General features: G+C 37.1%; 1 protein-coding gene across 4 annotated transcripts in view; it reads right to left on the minus strand.

Annotated features, from left to right (window-relative positions):
• Nucleotides 1-21,191, minus strand: part of MYO1B (myosin IB) — a 225,842-nt gene that overhangs the window by 16,205 nt on the left and 188,446 nt on the right. Inside the window, exons 18-26 of one of the 4 annotated variants that reach the window (XM_069070179.1) lie at nucleotides 20,600-20,800; nucleotides 17,812-17,905; nucleotides 15,935-16,084; nucleotides 13,401-13,469; nucleotides 10,721-10,807; nucleotides 10,327-10,413; nucleotides 7,740-7,826; nucleotides 3,508-3,582; nucleotides 116-250 (exon numbers count right to left, since the gene is read on the minus strand). In XM_069070179.1, coding sequence (XP_068926280.1) covers nucleotides 116-250; nucleotides 3,508-3,582; nucleotides 7,740-7,826; nucleotides 10,327-10,413; nucleotides 10,721-10,807; nucleotides 13,401-13,469; nucleotides 15,935-16,084; nucleotides 17,812-17,905; nucleotides 20,600-20,800 — 985 coding nt within the window. The remainder of the gene's footprint in view (nucleotides 1-115; nucleotides 251-3,507; nucleotides 3,583-7,739; nucleotides 7,827-10,326; nucleotides 10,414-10,720; nucleotides 10,808-13,400; nucleotides 13,470-15,934; nucleotides 16,085-17,811; nucleotides 17,906-20,599; nucleotides 20,801-21,191) is intronic. The other 3 variants (XM_069070180.1, XM_069070181.1, XM_069070182.1) reach the window with 3 other exon arrangements.

Consider the following 21,191-nt stretch of genomic DNA (forward strand, 5'->3'; position numbering starts at 1 on the left):
CCCCTCCAAAAAGGAAAAAAAAAAAAAGCAAACAAAACCAAAGGAAAAACATATGCTTAATATAAACACAATGGAAAGCCAAATTCTCTGAAAGTGGCAGCATATGGTGTCCTACCCTCCACAAATGGAAAATCCTTTTTAGTTCCTTGTGAGTAGAATCCAAGAAGAGGTAAGGTCTTGCTGGCCAATTTTTGTCTATTGGGGATAAAGAAGGCATCTTATTTTTCATTTCCAAGAAGTATTTTTGCACCTGTGTTGAATTTAAGATGAGGGATTAGATCATTCGCATTAACAGAGAAAATGCATAGCTTCATATATAAAACACAGCCAAATCTCTCTATAGCAGCTTACATTCTGTTCGCTTACCCTCTGTCTGAAATTCTTTAAGCCTTCCTTTAAACTAACCTCTTGGTGAGGCAGTGATAACAGCACTGAACCTGGAGTCATTAAGACCTGAGTACAGATCCCGCCTCATGGACTTACTGGTTATATGACCTTGCACAAAGCATGTCACTGTTTGCCTCAGTTTCCTCAGTTGTAAAACAAGGATAATAAGAGCACTTATCCTGCAGGTGGTTGTGAGACTCAGATGATATGTTTGGAAAATGCTCAACCGGCACAGTGCCTAGCACATAGCGGGGCACGTATAAAGGTTTCTTGCTTTCCATTCCCTTTGCCCCTTCTTTATAGCCACACAGATCCCTCCTTTTCATTTGCTTCTCTCGTCACATTTTTGTCTTTCAACCCTCTGCCTTTAGTTCATTAAGTTCTGCTGGCTAGGGCTAGTTTGTTTTCTGTCTATTCTGTAAATATTTCTACATATGCATGTCTCTCCTGATATAACATACAGTTCCTTGAGAACAGGGATTATCTCATTTTTTGTCTTTGTATCACCAGCATCTAGGCAGCTGGTCAGTCAACAAGCAGTTAAGCTCGGACTATGCTCCAGGTTCTGAGCTAAGAGCTGGCAATACGAAGAAAGGCAAAAACGTGCCCCTGGGTCAGGAGGGAGCTCATAATCTAACAGGGGAGAAAACACGTAAACAACTAGAGGAATATAAGATGTATACAGAATAGATGGAAGATATACTCAGAGGAAAATGCACCAACTACTGGAAGGACTGGGGAAATTTTCCCATAAAAGGATTTGAGAGGAATCTGGAAGGAAGCCAGGACTCAGGTGAGGTGGGAGATTGTTCCAGGAATGGGGGATGGCCAAGGCAAAGGTTCAGGGACAAGAGATGGAGTGTTGTATGTGAAGAACTGCAAGTAGGCCAATCCAACTAGACTCTGCAGTGAAGGACGAGGAATAAAGTGTAAGAAGACTGGAAATATATGTTTTTTCTTATTTTCATACATATTTTATTTTTATGCTTTAGGAAGAGAAAGTACATATGGGTTGAAATATGTTTTGGTGAGACAAGTACCCAAGCTTTATAGCAGAGGTACTTAACCTAGAGTCAAGGGATCCATTGACACCAGGCTGCCACAGGGATCTAGGATACAAGAGAACCTCTGCTCCAATTGGACTGTGTCAGAGGCTTTCCATGGCAGTTGTGAACACTCTGGGTGAATATTTCTCTATTTCATGCCTCACTTTATATTGATGATGAGAGGATGGCTGAACAATGTTATCTCTGTCCTTGCATCTACTAAAGAATATTTACACGATCTTAACATTTACATGGGACACACCATATTGGAACAGAGCCTTTATGGCTGTGTTTTGTCTTATCCACTCAAATGCTTTTTTGGAATCCACCAGTGATAAACACAGCTGTAGCTCATTATGTGCAACTTATAGTCAGCTGTGTGACTGAAGTAGGTGATCATGGCCAAAGAATTCATCATGGAGTGGCTAATCTTCTGGTGGTAAGGCTCTCCATAATCTTGGAAGGCTGGTATTCAGACCACAGACAAGAGGCCCTTGTAAGACTTTAAATCAGCAAATAATGTCCTACCTCTGCTTATTACAATTTAAGTTCTGCTACTAGAAGTTTCTTCTACAGATTCACAAGCTGGGCATTTGTACAAGTCTTTCTGTGCCCCTTCAGGCAAACAGCACTCTCTGCACTTGAGGGGAAATGACCCTAATCTAGTCCAACCTGTATCTGGGAAAAAATGCCCTCTACTCCACCAAGTAGCCATCTAGCTTTGGCTTACAGACCTCCATTATGAAAGAATCTACTAACTTATAAATAGAAATCATTCCACTTTTGGATAGTTCTAATTATCAGGAAATGTATCCTTACATCAAGCTAAAGACACCTGTCTGCAACTTTCCTCCATTTCTCACAGCTCTGACATCTAGGGCCAAGCTGAAGCATCATGGGTCTTCCATGTGGATAGCCCTTCAAATACCTGATGGTAGCTATGGTGTCCCCTACCCTATGCTAAGTCTTTTCTTCTTGAACCTAATATCCCCAGTTCCTTTAACTGATTGTCATGGGCCATGTTCTTAAGGCCTTTTTACTATCCTAGCTGACCTCTGGCCGTTGTCAGGTTATAAAGGACTTTCCTAAACTGCTAACTAACTGACCAGGTCAGAGCCCAGCAGAAAGATCCCAATCTTAAAGACTATGCATCTCTTAATGAACTCCAAGTCTGACTAGCTGCTTTCCCTACCATACCAAATTGCAGACACACTGAAAGAAGGACATAAGCATTTTTATATAGCATCTACTATGAGCCAGGCTATTGTGCTTAAAACTTGCAACTGTTAAGTCATTTGATCCTCACAATGACCCTTTGGGGTAGGTGCTATTGTTATCCCCATTTTAAGGTTGAGGAAAATGAAGCAGACAGAGGTTAAGTGACTTGCCCTGGGTCACACAACTCTATTAGGTGCCTGATGAGGGATCTGCACTCAGGTCCTCACTCCAGGTCCAGTCTATCCACTGCACCACCTAGCTGCCCACATACAGAGCTTGCATTTCAACCAAACTTCCAAACCTTTGTCAGATGACCTGCTATCTAGCAGCACACTTCCACCCCTCACCCCACCCCCACCTCATTTTGTACCTGTGAAGTAGATTTTTTAAAAATTCAAATGTAAAACTTTAGATTTATCTAGTCTGAATTTAATCTCACTAGATCAAGTTTGAACTAACATTTTAGCCTAAGATCTTCTGAATTCTAACCAATATACAATGTTACTTATCTTCCACAGTTTTTTGTGATCTACACATTTGATAAGCAAACCACTAGAGCCTTTCTCCCAAGTTATTGTTAAGGTATCAAACAGGGCAAGAACGTATCTATGAGGCACTCCACTAGAGGCCTCCTTCTTGGATAACATCAAGTTATCAATGACTCCTCATTTAACTAATCTTGAATCTAATTGTACTAGAGTCTGGCCAGCAAAATAGAATTAAAAACTATTCTAATTCATACTTTATGCTCCCCCCAAACAAACCTGTAATCCTCTTATTTTACTGTTAATATTGTTTATCATTTATATGGTAGTCTTAGTAAGGCATCAAATAAGTACAAATGGTCTGAACTTACGATTCTCTGAAGCGTAAATTCATAAATTTTCTTGCCAGCATTGGCTCGGAAGAATTTACGGTATTCTCTTCGTACCTTAAGAGAAAAGGTAAGGATAATTAAATAGATTAACTTCTGGTGTTTGCTTATAAAAGGTAGTATTTTTTTACTCAAGAGAAAAATATTAGCAAAGTGTGAACTTAAAGACATGCTTTTCAGAAGTAACCAAAATAATTCAAGCATACTAAAAAAGTGGTAATTAGGTTAAAAAAAAAAGGGTGATGTGGGGGGGGGGGGAGTTAGAAAAAATGCCAAGAGGTAATACTTGATTTTTTTCAAGAGTTTTTTTGTTTGGTTATTTTTTTTTTAAGACCCTGGTTAACTTTTTAAGAGTTCAGCATTTTAAAATTAAACTCTTAAAAATCAAATGTATATATTTCAGAAAATAATACACATGATGTTTTAATATAACTATTCTCTAAAAAAAAATCAATGCTAGAAAACTACTTAGAATAGATTAAATAGGAATATTTAAATTCTAACACATATACAACTGACAACATAATCAGAAAGAACTTCAGTGAGTAATTTGGCCCCACCTAGAACCAAATTTTGAAAAAAGCGAATATAAAGATTGTAAAATATACAAATATATAGCACACAGCTATGCAATCATTACCTACTATAAAAGAAGTTAAATTATCTAAACAAAAGTAAAAGATTTTCCTTTAAATATTCATCATCATATTGATATGAATCCAAGAATCAACATTTAACTGTCAAAATTTTGGCTTATTTAAAAAATAATTAAAAGGAGAAAGAGTTCCTTTTGTCTTTTTTTTTAAATAAAACACAGTAAATTTTACAAGTCCAAAGTTCCATGCTCTAACCATGAGCCAAATATACTTCTCTACATTTTACCATCATCTGTCTTTTATTTTAGGTCTTAAAGGATCAATGACCATTATTTCTCCTGGGTAACAGTTACCAGATCAATAGAATATTTAACTTATACTCTCTAATCATTTTTAGCCACAAGAAAAATGGAATAAAATTGACAAACTTTAAAATCTAAAAACTACTTTTGAATAGCTATCTTCACTACAGTACAGTTTGTAGAAGTGGACAACGCACAAAAGTTTGATTTAGAAAAGGTGAACCCCATTGGTACCTCATATTAGATAATACCATATGAAAACCATTATCCTTAAAACAGAAAGAAAAAAAAAACCCAAGTCCATAAAAGCCTATTAGAATCTGGTTAGCCTGAAAAATGGGAGCTAGATCTAAAATTTGATCCAATTTGTGAAATTCAGTAAATATTGACTTGTCCACTGTGATAAGATATAAAGGGGCTTCTAATATACAGTGCAATTATTTCCAAATGGTACTAACTAAAGTAGCAAATCAATCCATAGAATAGAAACACTCCCCACAGGTTCTTAGTAATTTACTCTGGATAAAAATCTTAAACTTGAAATGTATTTTAAAGCGGGAAAATCCATTTATTTTGGATTATTTTTATTTATTTATGTACTTATTATTACTTTTAATATTTTCATAATTCCAGGTGAAAAAAATGAATTAGACTACTCAGATGAAGCAAATGAATTACATAATGGTAACTAGGAATATATAGCCAACATCTCAACTTAATGTGATTTATTTCTTATTTTGAAAATCACTGATTCCTCAGCAAGAAAATATGCAAATCACAACACATAGATAAGATGAGAAAACAAATAAAAGATTAAGTTAAATAATGAAAAACAAAATGATCACAAAATAATACATTTCCTGAGTACTGGAAAGGTAACTCTTGCCAAAGTTTTTTCCTTTCCTTTCTTTTTAAAAACGTGTTAGTTTAAGGACACAGTGTAACCACAACAAGAACACTGGGTTCTTTGTTAAGGCATTTTGTCAATACCACTTAGTTAATGTCTGTATTTTTTAATTTCAGACATATTAACTGAAATAGCAATCTGTTAAACTCTTATACATGGAACTAGTAATTAGAATCAGATTCTTCATAGTGGAGATTTAGAATTCCTACAGTTATTCAAATTCAGAAACTTGTGGATCTTATAAAGACTGCTTAAGTCCTATTTTCATAATTAATTTCCTCTTCCTTGAACAGGGCTAAAAGTAAATTGCAACATACTTCATTTTGCTGACAAGGTGCAATTGTCAAATTATCAATGGGAAGATAAGAAGAAAACCAACCTGTCTGTGTCAGAGAGGGCAAAAACAGGCTGCTATGGCCAGTGGCTGTGTGAACCCACCTCTCTTTTACGTATCTGGGGCCTCATAAATGTGGGTATTCCCTCCACTGGTACAGAATGAAACCTATTCACGGCATCTCATCCTGTGTGATTCCTGTCTATTTCCTTCTGGGATTCTATCCAGGTGGAGTCTGCGCAGTGTGTTGAGGGATTTTCCTCTAGAGCTTTTCAACACTGTGTGGACATCAGTGGAATATACTCTTGCTCCACAATAATAATAGCTAGTATTTATCTAGATAGCAATTTAAAGTTTCTAAAGGGTTCTTAAAATACTATCTCATTTGATCCTCCTAAGAACCCTGGAAGGTAGGTATTATTACCACCCCCATTTTCCAGATGAGGAAATTATGACAGAGAAGTTAAGTAATTTGTCCAAATCACACAGCTAGGAAGTGTCAGAGGTCAAATTTGAACTTGAGTCTTCCTGATTCTAGGTCCTATGCCACCTGGCTGCCTGCCTCGTAACTAGCTCTTTTTTCATTTATAAACCTCTATTATAAAGTTATTGATGGCCCTTTTTTTGCTCATATTTTGACATGGTCTAATCATACCTTCCATGTCCTAATGGATAATTCCCTACTTTAAAATATCTGGAGACTATGATTTGTGGTCATGCAGAATTACTAGAATTATTGTCATTAAAACAGGCCATTGGTTCTAGGAAATGTTTGAGGTCACTGAAAAGACTGCTATGTTTTTCTGAAGCTAATTCAGCTAATTCTTCTCTTTTTCTCAAGTTCTGGGTCTAGCTTATTACCTAAGACATGTATATATTGACCATAAACATTCTCTTTTTTTTTTTTTTTTGCCTTTTGGAGGGCAATTGGGGTTAAGTAACTTGCCCAAGGTTACATGGCTAGCTTTTTTGTGTGGGTGCTAAGTGTCTGAGGCTGGAACCTTACTCAGGTCCTCCTGACTCCGGGGCCAATGCTCTACTCACTGAGCCACCTAGCCGCCCCTGACCATAAACATTCTTAATCTACTTGGTTTTGCCTGAATGGAAAGTTGGACAAAACTCTTTAGAGTGATGATGTATCTCCTAGAAGAGGTTCTGCAATGTTCCAGGGCTTAACTCAACTGGCATCATGAGATCTGCAAAAATGATCAACTGAAATACCTCTGTTATCTATAGAGATTCCTTTTTTTATTGAGACTCAATGAAACTCTGCCAGGAGGGTGGTTAAAACAATTCTGATAAGTATAGATCTATCTCCCTGTTTTAAGCCTCATCTGACATTCATAATTAGAGGACCAAAGTTATTTCAGTAGTTAAAAATTTCAACAAAGCTTGTACAATCTGACATACATCTCAAGGAAGGAAAAATCCTTAAAAATACCCAAGAGGATCATTTGGAAAGTTTTCTGAATTCTAAAGCCATATTTAGTTTGTACACCATGATTCTAATGCCATAACACTTGCTTTAAAGCAAACACATTATCTGAATTTAGTGCCCTGGTTTAACTTGAGTGGTCCATTAGCCAAGCCTCCAGGGTAAACATGGATTGCCTTTCTTTCATCTAAATGTAGAAATGTAGTGAAGTATGATTTGAATTACATCTAGAACTTGCTCTCTGATGGGTGTTTTAAGGAAAGCTGCACTTTGGAGGAATTCTCTTTCTATATATCTTAAAGAATTAAAATTAGGCTGATAAAAGTAATAAAAGAAATACTATTAAAACGTGTTGACTTAACTGAACTGAATTGAAGTTAGAAGTTTGATGAAATAAAAATGTCTCTAAAGATCCTTCTAAAATGTGTCACTTAAAAAACAGATAATCAAAATGTATATTAAAACCAGAGAATTTTAAAATGGCTTATCCCCCCAAAAAGGAAACAAAACAAATTAGGTAAGACTAGTCTAAAAGATAGTGCAGATCAATAGGAAGCACACAAAAAACAGTGGTTGATGTTAGTAGGTGCCACGCTTTACTGAGTTCATCGTTGAGGAGGAGGAGTGGTTGAGAGAGTACCTTCAGTCCAAGCCAGTAAGCCCAAATGACAGCAACTGCATGCTTACGCCTAGCCTCCTCCTTCAAGCGTTTCAATTCCCTCCGAGCCTAAAAGGTTTAGATAGTGAGTAAAAGAGACAGCCCAATGCAGATAGCACAATGTCCAGAAAAAAAGGCACTCCCAAACAGAACAGCTGATTTATGAATGAAAGTTACAGAATGATGGAAGAACAAGATATGACCATTTAAACCCAAAGGATCAGTGTGAAAATGGTGCAAAGGTCACTGGTGTTTTCAATGCAACAAGATTCTGCACAAGAGTGAACTTGGGGTACCTGAGGCCCAAGAATGGCGGCATTCTACCACTGTTCTCTTTTTCCTTTTGCCTTGTACCTTCCCTCTTTTCTTTCCTTCCGTTTACCCCCTTATTTCTTTTTCCTTATTCTTTTGCATTCCTTGCACAAATACCCCTTAAAACACTGGGGGCACTAAGACTAAAGAAGTCACATATCTTTGTTTGGTTTTATTAATTAAAAAGTAAGATTTTTAAAATGATGACTACGTTGATGACTTACAATGATGACTACAAAGGGGAAAATACAAATACAGTTTGTTTCTCTGAAAACTGACCTTTAAATTAAAAAAAGTTCTTTTGTATTAAAAATTTGAAGTATTCTTTATGAAAACTCAGTCATTATAGCCAAGTACACAAAAGGAAAGAGTGAAATTAACCTCACACCTCAATAAGTTTGGAGCATGAAAAAAAAATGAAGAAATTGCCCAGTTTTAAAGTTAACCACAAGCACTCAATTTTAAATTAAGATTTAAGTATTTATTCTGCCATAAAAATAAACAATGATGGGCTGAGGAGGTGGAAGGTGATGTTGGATATTTTTCCACCTTTCAATTTCATGTACTTCATTGAAACTGTAGCCAAAGTGGTGAATTCTACTTTTCCCCTTTTAGAAGTTCACAAGATTTCTATTTTAGCTTTTGGGAAAAGTTCAACTATTAAATGTATTTATTTCTGTGGTTTATATATTTTTAACCATCAATGGAAGCAATGGTTTTCAATAAGGTAGATGTAAGCCATGTACTCACACTATTAAGAATTATTTTCATTTAAAATGAGTGGTTGTTTGTTTCTGACTGTGTACATCTCAAATATACGTATTGCTCAAGGAGAGAATCATGAAGTTCACTGAAGAATATAAGTCTCATGGACAAAAACATAACTAAATGACTACAGTTCGAATTACAAATGGAATTTCAAGAAATATTTCTTTGACTCAGAAATAGGTGGAAATAACTTTGATTTACGTGAGAAATAGTTCACATTTGAAGTTAGTGGAATAATAAAACCTGGATAATTTATTGTGAAATTCTAAAACCAAACTAAGCAAACTGCATTGACTGGGATGAGACATTAAAGGTTTTTGCTACTCTTGATACTGGTGCTCCCTGTTCTCCTTGTGACGTCTGTTTATATGCTGTCTACCTATTAGAATGGAAAGTCCTTGAATGAAGGGGGCTGTCTAACTGGCTCCTATTTGTATCCCCCATGATGACACAGAGCTGGTGCATAGTATACACTTAATAAAATGCCCTACTGATACATCCGTAATATAATGGGTTGTGTGTATATCTCCTGGAGATAGCTTTGAGCTCTTCATATGACTTTTCTCATTTAGTTTGCAGTGATCACACTAATAAAAACTGACATTTATATAGCATTTGAAAGTTTGTGTCAGACGTAGGCCTTGAATCAAGATCTTCCTCAGTCCCGTGCTCTATTCATCATATCAGGCTGCCTTAGGAGGGCCACGCCAACAATTTTAGCTTTAAAAAGGAATCCAAATTTTGAGCAAAGAGACCTTTAGCTGTTTAAAGTAATAAAAATATCTAAAATATTGCTCCCTGGAGTATTTTCAGTGTTCACACAGCCTCCAACTCTAGCCTGGGGATTAGCAAGAGTATTTCAGGAGGACTTTGTTTCTGAAAACAAACAGCTGATGCTGAAATTCCGGGGATTCCTTGGGGGCCATAAGCCTAGTTTTGCATGGAAACAGCATTCTGTTAAAACTCAGATGATAATATTTTATATTCGTAATATTTTCTTCCCAATAGCTGGTAGTTGCCTCTTTAAGCCTGGTAAATAAATTTCATTCTTAAACTTCTTTTAGAAGTATATGGTTGTTTTGTTTTGTTTTATTTTTGTTTGTTTTTAGAATTTCCATTGTAAAAAGATTGCATAAGATACAATCCACATTAAAAACAAATTACCATAAAAAGTTAAATGGCTAGTAGCCAAGAGAAACATGCATGCTTCTTTTAGTTCAAACAATTTCAAAACCTATTATTTTAAATTTAAAACATTTTTTTTAATTCTACACTAGCAACTCATTAGTAAGCCATTAGTACTGTTTGTCTGGACATGCTTGAGTTTCCTACAAACACTACTGACAGTAAAAGTCTTTTTGTGGCATCAAATGCATGCACCAATATTAGCCAACTTTAACATTAGTCATTAATCCTCTCTATATGCTACTGAATAGGGTTGGGGACCATCAGTCACAGAGGGGAGTGATGGGATGTGTGCACAAAGTACCTTAAGTCCAAGCCAGTAAGCCCAAATAACAGCAATAGCATGTCTATTCCTAGCCTCCTCCTTCAGTCGTCTCAGTTCCCTTCGCGCCTGTGGTGTATTTGAAAAGGAGTTATAGAAAAGTTTAAGGCAGAAATGGTTACTGCTGGTTCCCAATGGAGAAAGAAAAAAAGAAAGAGAGAGACAGTCAGTACAAAACAGTTAACTCGAAAGCATGTGCTGCTGTTCCACGCCCAAACTGCTGAAAAACAAGCAAGCAGCAAAAAGGGAAATAAATGCGAGTTCGGGGAGTGTGAGCCAGTGAAGTATTTATCTGTTTCTTATTAGGGAGGGACCACAATTCTGCTCCCGTGTCTCTCCCCAAATTACGGGCTTTGTAAGGCAGCATCTCGCCTACCTGTGTACCATGCCAGAAAGCAGCAATGGTGGTGACAGCTTCCTGACAGCGCTTCTCGTGTTTTAATTCACGCAGAATCTTTCGAGCCTAGGGTGCATCCAAAAGAGAAAGAAAAATTAAAAAGTAAAACAGAACATCTCCCACTCTACTCAAAACTTAAACTGTTTGCCTTGGCTTCCCCAACTGCAAAATAAGGATAATAATATCACCTATCTCCCAGGGTTGCTGTGAGGATCAAATGAGATAACATTTGTAAAAAGTGCTTAGCGCAGTGCCTGGCCCCAGTACGTGCAGTATAGACACTTTTAAAATTAAGATAACAATTTTTTAAAATTCCAAGAGATCATCATCCATTCTCTTTCACAAAGCAGAGAAGAGAGAAAATGCACCCCACTCCCACCTCCTTGTAGAGGAAGGGAGGGAATGATGGGTCCAGCAACATTGCATATACTATCAAGATTCCATTGACGGGTTTCTTACTTTTAAACTGAACCACTTCCCTCTCTCTTTTTTATTCTTTGTGAAAATTGATGGCTCTCTGGGTGGGGAAAGATGTTTGGAAATTAAGGTGATAGAAAAATGAAAGATATCAATAAAGCACCTTTAAAATTAATTCTACCATTTAAAACTTTATTTTTTAAGAGAACTAATATCTATATTAATGTTAAGAAGTTATTTTCACCACCGTTAGGTTTATATGAGTCAAAAAATGCAACGGCCAAGTCTTCACAACAACTCTGTGAGATAAGAGTCAAAGTGTTCTAATCCTATTTTACAGAGAATTAAACGGATGCTCAGAAGTGAAGTGATTTGTCTCTGATCATTCAACCTATAAGTTCAAGCCAAGATTCACACTCAGGTCTTCCATCTTCACATCTAGCCTTCTCTCCACTATATCCCACTTGCTCCTACTCCAGGGCAGACCAGCCACAGGTGACAAAACCAACACGTAAGAGAAGGACCTGAGCCTACTCTATGGTGAGACAGAGGTTCTCAGAACGTAGGCTAAAGAACACTGGTTGTCATTAACAGTATGATCCCATTTAGTAGTGAGGAGTGAAATGTGACAGTGTCTCCATCTCCATTTCTGGCACGACCAACTCCTGGCACATTTTACACAGACCAGAAACAACATCACCAACTCACGGGCGTCTTAGAAAAAGCAATGCTCTTCTTTCCAACAGATCTGGGGTGTCCTTGGGCTGGCTGTAATGATGGTAACTGAGAGCAGTGTCTCTGTCCCAGTCATCCAATGTTCAGACCATAGGAATGTGATACTCACTTGAGCAGGGAAAGGAAGTTTTGACTAGCTCTGTCCTTACACATCAGACAAACTCGGATAAATAACTAGAACTTTTAGACAGATCATCTAAAGAAAGGAAGAATAACCACCAGTCTGCATGAAAGGGATGTCTCCTTTGTTGGATGTCTCTCCACTAAAACAAACAAAAAACTTGCTTGTATAGCACAAAGAACAAAAGATTTGGCAGAGGTGGGGTAAAGGCATGATTTTCATCCAGAAAAGAACTGAAAGCCAAGGCTAGGTTGATAAGCACAAAAAAAGGAGCCAGAACCATAGGGATTGGGTCAAGGAAAGAAAGGTGGGCAAATGTTGTTATCAGGTTGAGATGAGAAGCTGTCACTGGAACAAATAATGTCAGGCCAAACTAGATGAACACTGGGGTCAGTCAGTGGTGGTAGGATCCAGGCTTAGGAATGATGGTAGAGAGAAACTATATGGTGTAGCCATCTTGCTTATTATTTGGACTCATACCTCCACTCTGGCACTTACTGCAATGAAGAGTATTTTGCTTTCAGAATAATCAACTCTATTATTACAAAGGTCAATCATTCCCAAAGCTGGCCCAAGTCCTTGGCACCTACAGAAACTCCAGAGCTTGGGAGATAGCCTGTAGCCAACTGAAGCATAATCTCTGACCCTGGGCCATTGTCAAAAAGTTTTATCCAGACCTGAGCCAGAGTATTTTGAAGCAAGGTAGTGGACAAGCAACAATATAAAGTGTCTCGGAACAAGGACATTAGAATAGTCCTGGAATTGGCCTTTGGTAGGAAGGACCCAAAAGCAGGTGACTGACTTATGATTACTCTAGAATTGATCTGGATCCAGAACACATCACTGTATGATAGTTAAAGCATCCTTGAGTCCACCCCAGGGCTGGAGAGTGAGGAGAGAAGAAGGGAAAAATGTAGGTGCCCTATAGCCTGGCAAGATCAAAAGGCACGGGAGTAAGGCCTTCTGAACCAGAGGTGTCAAACATGCCCCAGGATGGCCAGCATTGGATTAAAATGTAATTGAGAAATATTTAACAAAATAAAAATATAATAAAACATTGATAACATTACATTTTTAAACTGAGACAATATGGTATCACTGCTGGGGACTGTAGCTTGCCGAGTAGCAAGCATCTGGCAAGGCAATTATTCTATCACTGACCCTACCCAAGCCTTTCTCAGAGAACAAAAACAGAGTGAATCTGGCATAATGAAGCATTAGGTCACCAACTTGGCCATTGCTATGCATGACTTTACATCTGATTGATAAGGGGGTAGAGTTGAGAATAAGGAGACTTCCTCCTCCTCCTCAACCAACTCTAGGGACCATCACCTGTAAAGAATGTAAGGATTCCAAATAAGGAAATCACATGCCATCCAAACTTACCTTCCATCCTCTGATGAAAGACTGTATCACAATGGCAGAACTCTTTATCTGTTGATATTTCTTTTGTTGCTGTAGGTAAAAAAGGTGTGAACAGTTCTGTTTACAAATCCATAAAATACACAGACTGAACAAAGGCAAATGTTGACTCTTGGGGTAGGGGAGAAGATGAAAGGGAATTAGTTCCTCTGACTTCCAGTTACCTGCTGTCCCCTCCCCTTTATACCTGTGCTGAGGAGCAGTGGCAGTGGGGCTACCTTTCCTTTCTCCTCACATCCTGACCTTTCTTCTTTACAGCATTTGACATTTGTTCTCCTAGATGCTCTCTCCTTTGATTTCCAAGACACTGCTCTTTCCCAGTTCTCCTTCTACAGGTCTGTCTGCTCCTTCTCAGTCTACCATGTTAATCAAGCATCTCCCACCCCCCAGGCACAGGGGCTCCCTAAAGATCTGACCTGGGTGCTTTTTTCTACTCATTCTATACTACCTCCCTCCCTTAGTGATAGAATCAGTTCTTACTGTCTTCCATGGTCATCTATACATATGACTTCCACAGGGAAATACTGAACATATCTACCCCTCAAATGTACAGAGACTATCTACTTCCCACAGATTGTACCTCCTCAGTGTTCTTTTCTAAGAAAGCTTTAAAATTCACTGATCTTTAAAGCATGCTATAAGACCAACTTTTTTAAAAGTGTCAAATGAATGGGCAAATCAGTGGGTACTTTTGACTGTATGAAGACCTCTCATTCTTCTAAAGTTGTTCTTAAGGAGTCATGGGACCTTATTTATGTAGTAATGTTTACAAAAAATGAACTGAAATTTTATCCCATAAATTTATCAAATAACTGAAAATAATTTCAGAATTTTATTCCAATGGAAGTAACAGATACAGCAGAAGGAAAATAGTTATGGAACAGTCATAGATCCATAGAAAATTTAGTTTCTACTTAGAGAATGGGCCATTCTTTTTTTTTTTTTAAGCAATCGGGGTTAAGTAACTTGCTCAAGGTTACATGGCCAGTTATTTCTGTGTGTGGTGCTAAGTATCGGAGCACGGATTTGATCTCCAGGTCATCCCGACACTGAAGCCCGTGCTCTTACTAGCTGAGCCACCTGGCCGCCCCAAGAATGGGCCATTTTTAGTAATTATAAACCCAAAAAATTAATATCACTTGTACATCCAACCACCACCTAAGCAATTAATAATACAACAGCCATAATATTATTGTGTATCCCATTTTTCATCTCCAGTCATGATTTCAAAACAGGAAATAATACTATAGGCCTACACAAAGCTGACTCTACATTGTTATTATCTCAAATAAATACAAAGCACCATATACAATTTTTAATCCAGTCAAGTGGAACTATAGTTCTCCCTGGTGGGAAATCCATTAGAGCAGGACCATCTAGTAATAATGAAGCCAAACAATCCATCTTTGAGAAAATGCCATGAAGGAATCAAGCATTAACTTGTCTACACACATTCATACTTGAAGTTCTGCTGTGTTTGACTGCACTATATTAAATCAAACAAATACTTTGTCTTCAAAGGGCTGAAGATCAAGCAGATTTTCTTTCGCTGCCTAGGGTAAATCAATAAGCAGTTAAGTACTTCATTAATCCCCCAAACCTCAAGATCATTTGTACTGTACTAAAAGGCACTATGGGAGTACGTCAGCAACATTTGTCATTGATTTAACATGGCCTTAGTGTTGAACGTATCTATTGACTAAAAATAGGCAGAGTGCTCCAAGGGAGATACATGCACTCAAGTTTTCATTTTCTAACTCATCTGCTAAGTTGAAAAAAAAAAAAAAAGATGAACAGATATCTGAAATCTAATTAATGACGAATCTTTAATCCATGAGACAGTAAATAACTACAATTCTTCACTAATTAGATAAGCATACTTTTGCACACATTAACAATACAGATGAATCTTCTCAGGAATCAAAAGAAAGAAAATCTTTCAGGGGCGGCCAGGTGGCTCAGCGAGTAAGAGCACGGGCTCCAGTTTCGGGATGACCTGGGGATCAAATCTGGGCTCAGATACTCAGCATAACGCCCAGAAATAACTGGCTGTGTAACCTTGAGCAAGTTACTTAACCCTGATTGCTTAAAAAAAAAAAAAAAAAAAAAAGGAAATCTTTCAGTCAAGGTTTGCAGCCTGAGACAGCACGTGTGCATTGGTTTGCCAACCATAAAGCATTACACAAATGCTAGCTATCATTATTTTTACTCTTTCCAATGCCTGAAAATGTCGTATGCAACAGAGATTTTAAACTGGAATCATTAGGCCACCATCTACTGAAGGTTAAATGAATCAACACTAGGTCAATGATATTGGCTCAATTTTTTGTGTTGATTCCCCATGTCATAGTTTCATAGATTTAAGAGACAGGAAGAACATCAGATAACATCTAGGACAACTTCCCCATTTTCCAGATGAGTAAAATGAACACAGGTAAAAGTCAAGACAATTTATCATACAATAAGGAAGACCATATGTTTAAAGAGTGCCAGCTTACCGAATATCTTCTGTACCAGGCAGCAATAACAATTTGACTTTTCTTCATTAACAGAAAATGTGTCCGGCACTTCCAACCTCGAAAAATTTTCTGAATGAGAGTGGCCAAGTCCTCAAGGCGTCGTTTTCTTAGGTCTTCTAACTTGAATAGCTGTTGAGTAGTGTATAAAAAAAGAACTATTTAAACCAGAATATCATGTGTAAAGATAATTCTCAAGAAGTTAATATGATACAATGTTTAGCCCCATGAACATTTAAATACCTTAGTTTTACAACAAACTAGCTTATGAAAAATGTATGCTGGTGATTAGAGCACTGGCCCTGGAGTCAGGAGGACCTGAGTACAAATCTGGCCTCAGACACTTAACATTTACTAGGCGTGTGACCTTGGGCAAGTCACTTAACCCCAATTGCCCTGCCTTCCCCTTTCCAAAAAGCAAAAAAAAATAAATTAAATTTTAAAAAGTATGCTGGTAAAAAGAGAAAAAGTAAAACCTCATTAATGTGGAACTTACCTGTTCTATGGCAATACCTTGGGGATGAGCTGAAATTTGTATTTGCACAATTTATCAAATCTAATGCATTGTACAGTGGTGGATTTAGAGATGGAGTCTCTAGATTAAAATCTCAGCTCTGCTACTTTGTGACCCTGAGAAAGTAATTTCCTCTCTGGGACTTTGGGCTTCATCTTTAAAATTGAAGGAGTTAGGCTGTGTCCTCTTTTAAGGTGCCTTCCATTTTGAAATCTTATAATCCTATGAATATTCATTAAGGGTCTACTGTTTACAAATGTTGGGGAAAATAGGAAGTTTAAAAAGAATCTCAGCTCCATCACTTATAGCTTGTCTAAGGCCAGAGAGATGTCCCTTGGTCTTCTTTTATGCCTCAGTTTCCTCAGTTGAAAAATCATGATAATAATACTTTCACACTGTCTTGAAGTAAGTACTTTACACAACTCAAAGCACTGTATAAAAGTACACAATTATTGCTATGCTAATTATGTTATTCTGATCAGATCATTAAGGTAGCCCCCTTAATGATCTGGAATAAGCAATCCTTTATTAGCCTCTTTCCAGTTTCTGTATGGCTTTTAAGTAATAAATTTCTATTACAAAGTATTTCATATTTCAAACTTTCCATGAATAGATTGGCTCTAAGTCACATGGATATGAGACTGCACAGTGATGGAGATGTTTCCGAGCACACTGAATTGCAGCCATGCAGCAGAAATTTTCTTTTAAAAATACTGCTGGCTTGATGTCACTATTTAGACAGTTGTTTTTGCTTTCCTTTCCTGAAATTCTACATATCCTAACTGGTTTATCAACTATTACTGGGTTAGCCCATGTGATCCTGGCTGGTCTCTGGGCTTTCTCAGGAATTAAATAGGCAGTGTTGGTATTTTCAAACAGAATGGAAAGCAATGATTGGCTGGAGTGACTGATTTACCAAAGTCACCTAGAAGCAGAGACTTGCAGCTATATGAGAGAAACTCAAAGCCCCATATGAAGGTAAAGGTGACAGAATCATCAGGAAGGGAAAAATAACATTTTAAATAGTGACCGATGATGTGAACATTCTGACAAAACTGTACTAAATTTTACAGTATCATTCAATTAATAGAATCAAAGGTATGTAGACTTTTGCATTTTCACTGTAAATATTTATATTATGTATATTTAAAAACAACTTTTAAAATGTCTTATAGTCAATGGGTTGGGTAAAAATTTTCTGCTCAAACAGTAGCTGTTCTGTGTAACTGTAAAAAATCAAGAGGAAACAACACATTTCCCCCAATTAGCGCATTAGTAATATTCCAGGTAATGTTTTAGAGTTAGACAATCTTCATGAACCAAGAACATGGCCTGGGTCACCTACCGTTCGTGGATTCCGGATAAATATCTTTGATCTACCGAAGGAGTATTCTTCCACAGGGAATTCTAATTCATTAAAAAGCACTTCCACACCAGCTCTAGGAAAATGAAAAAAAAATGAGGGTTTTTCTCTCACTTTTTAGAGACAGAAGGTTTCGTTCCAAACAAACTATACTGCCTTGTATCATTTTGGTGCAGAAAAAAAAACAAAAAAACAAGAAACAAACCACAGGGGCGGCCAGGTGGCTCAGTGAATAGAGTCAGGAGGACCTGAGTTCGGATGTGACCTCAGGCACTTAACACTTACTAGCCATGTGACCTTGGGCAAGTCACTTAACCCCAATTGCCCAGCCTCCCCCCCTCCAAAAAGGAAAAAAAAAAAAAGAAACAAACAACAACAAAACTTTCATGCTTAAAATGTCTACTCTTCTTATAAAAAAAACTTTCTTGTAAGAAATTTCTAAAACTAATTCTATTACATTTTCTTTTACAATTTCAATGACATTTTTTGATGGTTCAGACCTGTGATTTTATCAATGAAGGCAGCACTTCTTTCTACCAAAACAGATTCTATGTTTCTTTAAATGCTGCCTGGGCACCAAGGTGCCCAAAATCACATAGTTGGGACTTGAACCTACAATGTCAAAACTCTAAGGCCAACCCTGTATCCATTATACCAAGCTGCCTCTCCATTTATAAGGACTCAACTGTATGGACAAGAAAAAAAAATGAAATACAATAGAAAATAGGGCAAGCAAGCCAAAAAAAAAAAAAAAAGATTTAAACTACTGCTCATGTGACCATGCATTTATGTTATTTATTGAGTGCTAAGGGGAAAAAAAACCTCCATGTATCAACTTTATTTTTTTATTTTCTGCTTTTTAAAAAAAAGTTCTCCTTTAGTCCTTTTATAGTTATTTATTTTATTTCATTCCTTCCATACTCTCCTCCCCCAATTTTCAAGGAGAAAGACTATCAGAGACTTAATATCACAGATTAAATCAAATCCTCTTAATCCTTTGCATATACTGGTCTATTTAGGTTTATCATTGATTTTTAAAATGGAAACCTGGACCTATAGCCAATTTCTTCTTACATTTGGCCAATAGCAGCAATATCCTGCATTCATCTACCCCCATTTATGTACTATCCAGAGGGGGGTTTGCACAGAAGGGATTATACAATGCAGAGAAGAGGATTGTCAAATGTGTGCAAGGATTTATTCTGAGCCCCCTCAGTTAACCCACTGAAAGTTATTTTTAAAACATTCCCATCCCCTGGGGCATGAGTGGGAAAAACAAAGCTAGAGAAAAAGTGCCAGGTGGTGGGAAACTCAGAATACAGACCCTACTTGGACACAGTAATTCCTAGGCATGACTAAGACCATTTGCATAATGCCCACAATATTTTATTTCCATATTAAGGAGTTGAGCAGAGATATATGCTTTCATTGTTTCTTCTTCTTTGTGTGTGCGCTCTCGAGTGTGAAACTATGATTTCACTGGTAGAGGGTAACTCCTAATAAAGAAGTTCTAATTACTCAGCACCTGCTCTTTAATTTATACTCTAATTTGATTAATTGCCTGGGGGCACCAAGAGGTGATATGTCTTGCCCAGGATTTCATAACCAATATGTGTCAGAGGCAGGATCTGAATCTGGGTCTTTCTGATTCTGAGGCTAGCTCTCTATCCACTCTGCCTTTGTTTCACAGGTGGGAAAAAAAGAAACACAAAGAAATTAAATCACTTGGATATACAGGATAGAATTAGCATAAGAAGTGACCTCTGAGCTTATTTAATTCAACTTCTCACCCTTCCCCCAATATAGGAATTTTATATCATAATACTCTGAAAATTAACACCAGAGTCTGATATGGCACCAAGCACTCCAATCAATGACACCATCAATGAACTCTTCATTAGACCACACCATCTTTCTATGGTTTCCTATCTCTAATTGTAAAATTATCAATTGATACAAGGCAGACATTCAAAACTGCCAGTGAACTTTCATGTAAAAGATGAGATAAATCCTGATGGTAAGCTCCTTAAGGGTTGGCACCAGTCTGTTTCTTCTTACTGTCCTTGGCACCTGAAATAGTATACATCCCTCCCACATGGCAGATGCTTAAAAAGGACTTGTTGAACTAAACTGGAAGAGATACAACATAACAGAAATAATATTTTTTTTCTTAATAATCTCAAAGTTGTATCATTGCCTGTCTCTGTCAACAACTAACTGGGTCCACCTTTCTGGATTGCAGTGTCTTCACCTATAAGATGGAGGTTTCAAAGAGATGCTTTGTAAAGTTCTACTAGGAGTCACTGATTGATCAGTTCTTTCTTCATCTGCTATACACCTATTTTTAAAAATGTCTTTTGATAACATAATCCAACAAAACAGAATTGAATCGTCTTTGGTTTCCAAAATTAAATGATAGCCTCGAAAAAGAATGAGCAAAGTGGAATTTAACTTGTTTTGGAGCATTGTGTAATAGATAGGCAGAGCCTTGAACTTGGATTTCATATTCTTTGTTTGAGTTTCTGCTCTACTACTAGGAAGTTATTCCATCTAATCTCTTTGAGCCTCAGCGTAAGAGTCACTGGCTACCTGACCTTCACAGTTGCTCTGAGGGGCAGACTTATCTTCACAATGGTATAGTATGTATAAATGCTAATTATTATGATTACCATAGTCAAAATCTCACTTTTAACATTTTGGCTAATGCATGAAGGGAAAGACAAGCTTTTCTCCTATTAAAAGTTTATGATGAAATATGCCAATTTCTTACCTGGCAGGCCCCTTCCAATGAGGCCATGTTTGTTTACAAAGCATCTTGTACCTTTCTAGGCAAGGCTCATAAGCCTGCCTGAAGGCATAGCCTGCCCTTCTTACTCGGACATTCTCCAAGAGACCAAGGTATCTGATCTGATGACACACTAGGGCATCATTGAAGATGTGGGCAGCTTTTTTGTCATTGGGCTTGATACACCTGAAAAATAAAGAGTACTTTGATTTTAAATCATTCAGTGTTTCTTAAAAGAAAAATAACCTAACAGCATATTACACTTTCTTACAAGTCTATTTTTTCCATATATTACAAGATAAAAACATGTTAACTATGAATGATACTTTCTTACTTTATTTTAAATTCATTTAAAAGAACCCTATAGTAAATTCATGGGTATAGGTACTGTAAAACATCCACCATTTCTTGTGGCCAGACTGGGATTAACAAATATATCTCTCACACCCATACATTTACCCCCCACACAAACACATACCACTGATAAATAAACATAGAATTATAGCTCATTTCACTTAGTTTGATCTGCCAATCTAACCTTTTCCTCATTATGTTTAAAAATGTCATGCTGATAATT

The sequence above is a fragment of the Petaurus breviceps genome, unplaced genomic scaffold, assembly GCF_028583685.1.
Source record: "Petaurus breviceps papuanus isolate PSGF00001 unplaced genomic scaffold, PetGlider_PUasm1.0 90804, whole genome shotgun sequence".
Taxonomy (NCBI): Eukaryota; Metazoa; Chordata; class Mammalia; order Diprotodontia; family Petauridae; genus Petaurus; species Petaurus breviceps.